This window comes from Nuphar pumila, chromosome 1, assembly GCF_984573655.1.
Source record: "Nuphar pumila chromosome 1, dmNupPumi1.hap1.1, whole genome shotgun sequence".
Classification (NCBI taxonomy): Eukaryota; Viridiplantae; Streptophyta; class Magnoliopsida; order Nymphaeales; family Nymphaeaceae; genus Nuphar; species Nuphar pumila.
In genome coordinates this window covers 174258741-174266338 of record NC_143249.1, presented here as the reverse complement: position 1 = coordinate 174266338, position 7598 = coordinate 174258741, and the positions used below count along the sequence as shown (strand labels likewise).

General features: G+C 38.6%; 1 protein-coding gene across 1 annotated transcript in view; it reads left to right on the top strand.

The window, feature by feature from the left end:
* Positions 1-1390: 1390 nt before the first annotated feature.
* LOC149851322 (BTB/POZ and MATH domain-containing protein 2-like) overlaps positions 1391-7598 on the top strand; it is a 29392-nt gene continuing 23184 nt past the window's right edge. Inside the window, exon 1 of the mRNA XM_090000080.1 lies at positions 1391-1970. Coding sequence (XP_089856206.1) covers positions 1561-1970 — 410 coding nt within the window. The 5' untranslated portion in view covers positions 1391-1560. The remainder of the gene's footprint in view (positions 1971-7598) is intronic.

The following is a 7598-nucleotide window of genomic DNA, read 5'->3' as shown; positions in this document are numbered from 1 at the left end:
GTCGTTGGTGTTAAATTGTATATATATATATATATATATATATATATATATATATATATATATATAGAGAGAGAGAGAGAGAGAGAGAGTTAATACCCAATAGGGGTAAAATAATATTTTCACATGTAACACACATGTTCATTTGAATATGCTTTTTTTTTTCTTCTTTTTTTCTTTTATTTTTTTTTAATTTAGTTATTGCATCATAGGAGGAGTCCACCATAGAGTCGTTGCACCCTTCCAACGGTCGTAAATATGACTGTTAGAGGGGCTCCAACGACTCTATGGGAGCCCCTCCTTGGGTCTCATTTGTGTATAAATAAGGGACTTTGCCCCATGTATTTGTTAAGCTTCTTGAAGCTTTTTTCAATAAGATCTCTTATATTTTTTAGCTCTCTTTCTCATTTTGTGTTTGTCCATTGCCACTTTGTGGCTTATTGTATTGGTCACTATTAGTGGTCTATAGCTTGTGTACTTGTGTGTCTCTTAGTCATTTAGTTATATTAACTTTTATTAACTTTTCTCTTTAATGTTTTGTGGAGAGTAAGGGTTACATGCATTCGTGCAGGTGAATCCTTCACTTGTCCTCGTTGAACATGAACTATTTAAACCTCCCCCCCCCTTTATGTATACCATTAAGTGTGCCTTTCTATTTATATTGAAAGGAGAGTAAGGGTTACATGCATTCATGCAGGTGAATCCTTTACTTGTCCTCGTTGAACATGAACTATTTAATCCCCTATACCATTAAGTGTGTCCAGTGTCAAATTGAGTCACTTTGGATTGGACCCGACCCAAAATATTGGATACCCTTTCCTTTCATGATATCTTCCACGATTTAATGAATAGGGGTCGAGTTGTCCATGTTTGGTTTGCGCAGTTAATGTTGCTGAGTTCAATTACTATTGGTCTTGAGTCGTTGAAGGTGATTTCCTGTGAGGGGGCCATCCACAATTACTGTTGCCCCTCCCGCCATCATTATCATCCGTCTCGTTCTTTCATGCTTCCGTTGTTCATGAGATTTACTTTCACCTCCTATCCGATCTTGGTATGATTTGAAGTGTGACTCCTCTCCGTGGGATTTTAAATTCATGGCAATCTCTTCTATATCTCACAAAAGTGAGGATCTCAAGTCCCTAGGGTTAGTAAAGCTCAGGATTTTACTACCACACCATCACGACATCGACGTATCTGTCCCACATCATATCCTCGGATCTCAAACGCACCCTTGAAATGTGCAATTACAGTGTACCTTGTCCTCCTCGGGGTTGCAGCCCCCCCCCTGTAGGCCGACCTTGTTGGAAGTTTGATTTACCTTTCGGTTGACTGTTTGGGTGGGTTGGCTTAAGCAATACTCTCTCTCTCTCTCTCTATATATATATATATATATATTCTCTGACCAATCCGTTCCCCCTTTTTCGTATCCTCCATCCCTCCGTTCTTTCGTTGCACCCAATCCCCACCCCACGAAAACCCTAGAAAACCAGAAACACCAGGAGAGGAAGAAATCCCATCACCCCAAAGGACCAATTTTTCCACAAAGGAGAGAATTTTTTTGATATGGGTGTCGGCAAAAACTGCAAGGGATCGATCACCAAGACGTCCTCCGCCCCACCCATCACCACCTCCACCTCCCTCACCCACACCATAAATGGCTCCCACCACTTCAAGATCAACGGCTACTCCTTGTCGAAAGGCATGGGCGTCGGCAAATACATAGCTTCCGACACCTTCATGGTCGGTGGGTATTCGTGGGCGATCTACTTCTACCCGGACGGCAAGAGCCTTGAGGACAATTCCGCCTACGTCTCGCTCTTCATCGCTCTTGCCAGCGAGGGCACCGACGTCCGGGCGCTCTTCGAATTGACCCTCTTGGATCAGAGCGGCAAGGACAGGCACAAGGTTCATAGCCACTTCGGTAGGGCGCTGGAGAGTGGGCCTTACACTCTTAAATATCGGGGAAGCATGTGGTATGGCTCTTAATCTGTTATTTTTTCATTTTTTTTCAGTCATCGACGGGCCATGATCAGTTGTTGTGACGTTGGTGTTCGTAATTTCGGAGTTTTAGATCTCTTTCTTGTGTTTTTTGGTCGTTGTTGTATTTGAAGAGGTTTTTATGACGCGTTGCGGTTTGATGGATCATTATTTGGGGTTGTGTATTTTGGGGTTCTGCTGTCACAGAAAATGAGTTTTTGATCTCTTTTTTTTTTCTGTTTTTTTTGTTGCTGTTGTGGTTGAATTATTTGTTTTCGGCGTGGGTGTTGGTTGGATTTATTGGAGAATCATATGAATGTGATTTTTTGTGTGGTTTTATCTATCCATCAAACTCGGAATGATTGGTTGAATAAGAAATTTTCTTGTTTTATTAGGCATGTTTATCATCGTCACGGTTATGAGATTGCAATTGTCTGCTGCTTGTTGAAGTGCTTGGTGACATAGTCCTTATTTTATGGGTTTAACATTCTTGGTGATGGACATTGTCCTTCTTGATCTGTGAAACTGATGCGTTGTTCAAACTTTTATTATCTAAATGGGAGATTTTTTCAGTTAAAGAATTTCTTCAGCAAAACTAATCTACCTTTCTAATTGTTACTTGATTATTGAAAAGGTTTAAGAAACTATGATCTTGTGTTATTTGTTTGGCAGTGTGCCAAAATTTTCATAAGTTGTGGACCTAGCAACCTCACTGTTTTCCACGTTGACTCGTGACCATCATTAATCAACCAAAAGCAATCTCATATGCCAGATTACGTCTTATTATGGAAATGGGGAAAACAAGTAATAATGTGATAGTGTGTTCCTCGTCATGTAGTGTGATATTCATTATGGTATAGAAACATAGCAGATGGTGAGCATCAATGTGAACCTTTTTCATTTGCAATTTAAAATATTGGCATTGAAAAAAATTGTAGTGATTTTCTACTAAACATAGAACCCATGTGCTATCGACTTATGTATCTGTGGTCTGTTTATTGTTTCTGTCGCCTTTCTCATAATCCAAGTGGAAATCTTCAGCCTGGGCACAAAATCTGGTCCTATAGCTAGATTAATAGGAAATACATTTGGATTTCCTAGTACATGGCTTTGTTATGTTGTCACATCATGATTGAGGACTTAGGAAGGGTTCAATGCATCTTCAAGGGTCTTGCTTTGCCATGTAGTTAAGTTTATGATTGTGCATACATAGATAACCTATTTTTTAGCCGCAAGCAATTGTGATAGTGTCAAAAATTAGGCCTTCTCTTATAAACTGAAACATTGTTTTGTGCCAAAAGGTGATATCCGTGAATGAAAGCATTGTTTTTGGTGGCAAAAATAACTTTTCATCTCATACCACATGTTCACTGCAGAAGAAAAGAAAAGAGAAGGAAAAAGAATGATAAGAATTGACACAAATAATAAATATTTGATACTAGATAGTGAAAGGTCATCATGTTATCCCAATTATAGAAGGTAAGCGACAAATTGTTAAAGGATTTCTGTGACCGAATATAAGAACAATTGGTGAAAATGTAATAGCGAAACTTTTGTCTCCATTAGTGTTGTTAAAAACGTGCCTCAAGGCGAGGGCCTTTGTGCCTTGAGGCGCGCATGTGTAGCGCAAAAGGCCTGAGGCGCATGCCTCAGATTGATTGGGTCAAATGGGGGTCAAAGCCCCCATTGGACCCAAATCTAATACTTAAAAAAAGGTGGTGGGGGTGGGTGGAGGGGGTGGGGGGCAACTCTCCATCTTTTGCCTTTCTCTCTCTCCCTCTCTCTCCTGCCGAAAGAAGAAGGCGAAGAAGAAGAAGAAGAGTGCCAGGTATGACCTCTCTCTTTCTCTCTCTCTCAACCATTTTACATGTCCCATAAAATATTTTCCATTCATGGATACAGAGTTCTAAAACTGAGGGAAGCCGTTTACATGCAAATAATATACTGATAAAAAATCTTCAAACATGATTATTATGAACTTCTAAAGTATTAGAAACATCTTGATATGAAACAAACTATGTGCTTAATACAGTAAGGCAAAGTCACCATATAAAACATTGGATTTCTTCATAATATCTATGCAGGAATAGTCTTTTCATTGTAATATAAAAGAATGGCTTGATATTTTATGCATTAATACAATGCCATGCACAATGTAGGCTGTCAAAAGCCTGAGTTTTTTTAGCTTCTGGCCACTTGCAGTGGTCCACAATTGTGTTAAAGTACGGGTTGGTCTTGTACATATCCTTAATTGCCATAAACTCGACCACTTCTGCAGACAAAGTTCCTAAAAGGATCACCTTCTGACGGACAGTGTTAGCCACCCGATTCTGTGTTCTGGATTTACGTTTAAGTAGGAAGGTGTATTCCTGCAAAAACAATACTCACTTTGCATGCCATTCAGTTACATTCAAGAATTGGAAAAATCAAAGAAACTCCCTCTTGACTGAGGTAATGCCTTTGATAACGTAAAATTCTACATCATAATGAGAGTTACCTAACTCTTGCTTGTCTCTTGCCATTTCTTGTTGTAAAAGCTATTATTAGGCTTAGGCTTCTCTCTTTCTTAAAACTGCTCCAATAGTTGCCTCAAACTGGTTTTTCCATTAACTAACCAATGTTAATCAAACTTGGACCCACTTAAGAACATCGGATAAGCTTATGGTATCAGGTCTCCTTGTGGACACCAACATAGTGTGCGTGTGCTCATAACTTAGTTCCAAAACCTAGAAATATAGGTAGTTACCCAATTAAGCTGGATTTGGTTCACAACTCGTACCCATCGTACACAAAGGCAGACGTGCCAGGTACCCACAACCAAAGTTACCAGACTCGTAAGCAGAAGCAGAAAACGAAACGAGAAGCGAAAGCAAGAAGCAAGATATTTTAAAGTTTATAAGAAGCAGGAAGCGAGACATCAATTTAAAAGTGAAATATGAATAAACGAGGAAGTGATATGAGAGTAAATGGGAAGCAAAATACAAATCAAAGGAGAAATAAATAAAAACTAAAATAAAAAATGATTATTCTTAAACTTTGTAATTTTGTAGTGTAAAAATTAAATTATTCTCAAAATCTAAAAATGATGGTTGCAAATTTAAAGAAAGTACATGAGAAGTAAGCGGGAAGTGTGAAAAGAAGCACATGAAAAACATAAAAAAGAGCGTGATAGAAGAGTATAAGAATCGTGTAGGGAAGCAGGGAAGGAACGTGTGGGAAGCATAGGAGAAGCGTGGGAGAATCAAGATTCCTATCAAGTTTCGAAAGCGAGGAGTTTCGTGCATCTGAAGCGAGTTTTGGGAAAGCACACTTCTGTCACGAAACACTAAAGAGAAAAGATAATGTCACAAAGTGATTAGGAAATGCACATGCACACAAGCAATAGGCCACTAATGGGCAAGAATACAACAATCCACAAAGTGGCGACAAACAAAAAATGAGAAAGAGAGCTAAAAAAATACAGGAACTTTTATAGAGAAAAGCTTCAAGAAGCTCAAGAAATACATGGGGCAAAGCTCCTTATTTATACACAAATGGGAGCTAAGGAGGGGCTCCCATAGAGTTGTTGGAGCCCCTCTAACAGTCATAATATGACTGTTGTAAGGGTCCAATGACTCTATGGTCGACCCCTCTTATGATGCAATAAAGAAGAATAAAAAATTAAAAATAAAAAAAGGAAAAAGAAGAAAAAGGAAAACGCATATTCCAAATGAATATGCGTGTTATATGTGAAATGACTATTGTACCCATAGTGGGTATTACAAAATATATATTTATATGTATATTTAATATATATGTATATGTGTCTCTCTCTATATATCTAGATATATATAGGAATTATTAATATAATTTAACACCCCCCATCAAACACACGGTGATATCACCAAGAGTTTGCTCAGGAGAAAGTAGAAGTGAGGCAATGATAATGTTTTGGTGAAGAAGTCCGTTAGCTGATACTCTGAAGTAACATAGGGTAGTTCAATGATACCCTATAAGAATTCATTTCGAACATAGTGACAATCCATCTCTATGTACTTTGTTCATTCATGAAAGGTATGGTTGCTAGCAATGTAAATAACATTTTTGTTGTCGCAACACAACTTCGAAGGAGTGAAAAAAATGAATCTTTCAGCAAACTTCTCAACCAGACAAGTTCAGTGGTGGTGGTGGCCATCGCTGTTAAAATATAGTTTGCGTATGGATCTGGATCCAGATCCATACACATGTTAAATGAAACACATGCTCAATACAACTTCATTAATGGCATTCTTGTAATATCTCTAATATTACAAGGCTCATTGTATATCTGTTTATTTTATAAAGCTTAGGGTTTGGAGGTCGAGCCTGTGCGTGCCGCCCCAACCAATTGTGCATCTCCTCCTCTCTCTCTCTACTTTCCTGTGCAAGCTGAACCACACATACATCCATACGAAATCTCATATGGTATCAGAGCTTGGGGTTGCGGAATCCTATTAGAGGCGTGTTCAGCGAGATCTGAAGAAACAGGTTTTGGCTCGTCTTCCCCCTTTTTATTCTCCTCTCTGAATCCTTCTATGCAACTATTTTTTTTTCTGCTAGTTCTCGTTCATCATCTGTCCAGATTCTTAACGTGATACCAATCCCATCGTTCATCAACGACAGTCCCAGAACTAAACAGGTTCGTCTGCTACTCATTTTTTTTATTCTCGTTCATCAACGACTGCAGCCATCGACGACTGTCCGTCATCGTTTCTTGATTCATCCACTCTTAACGTCTGTCAGTCTTTCCTCAACATCAACGACTGCAGCCACATTGCTGCAGCCATTGACGACTGTCAGTTTTTCCTCAACATTAACCACTGCAGCCACATTGCAGTCATCATTTATAAGTGTTCTCCTCTCTGATTGCAGCCTGTTTGATTCATTTTTTATTGTAGTCACCATTTTTATTCATTCTTTAATTACAAACAATCTCTTTGATTCCAGAAAATTTTCCTTTCCTTTATTGCTATTTTAGTGTTCCCTGTACAACGCTTATAGGCAGATTATAACAGTTTACAATCTCGATTCTGAATCTGCAAAAAAAAAATTATTTCAAGATATTGGTAGCACAGGTACATGTCTTGTTGAAGTTCTCCTGATTGATTAAGTGATCTCAAACCTGTTTGTTTCTTTCCATTCGTTTTGTTTGCTTATTCATTATCCCATTGATATGGATTACTCATCGTCATCCGGTCCCTCTGCAAATTTCTTGAGTCAGCTCGTTACAGAAAAACTTACTCATTCTAATTTTTTGACTTGGAAGAGGCAAATCCTTCCTTTTATACGGAGTCAGGATCTCGATGAACATCTGGATGTTTTAGTTCCTATACCACCACGACTTATTTTGCAGGAAACCAAGGATGAGAAGAGTGACACAATTACCATTTCTATTAAGAATCCAGAGTATACAACTTGGAGGAAGCGGAATCAGTCTTTGGTTGCTTATATTACGTCAACACTCTCTCAAGAAGTGTTGGTTACTCTTTCAGATGATTGCACTGCGGCGGATCTGTGGAGTAAGCTGTCTCAGACACTCTCAGATATTAGAAGCCCGAGTTATGTACTTAAAAAAATGAATTTCAAAGTTTGAAGAAAGGCTCCAT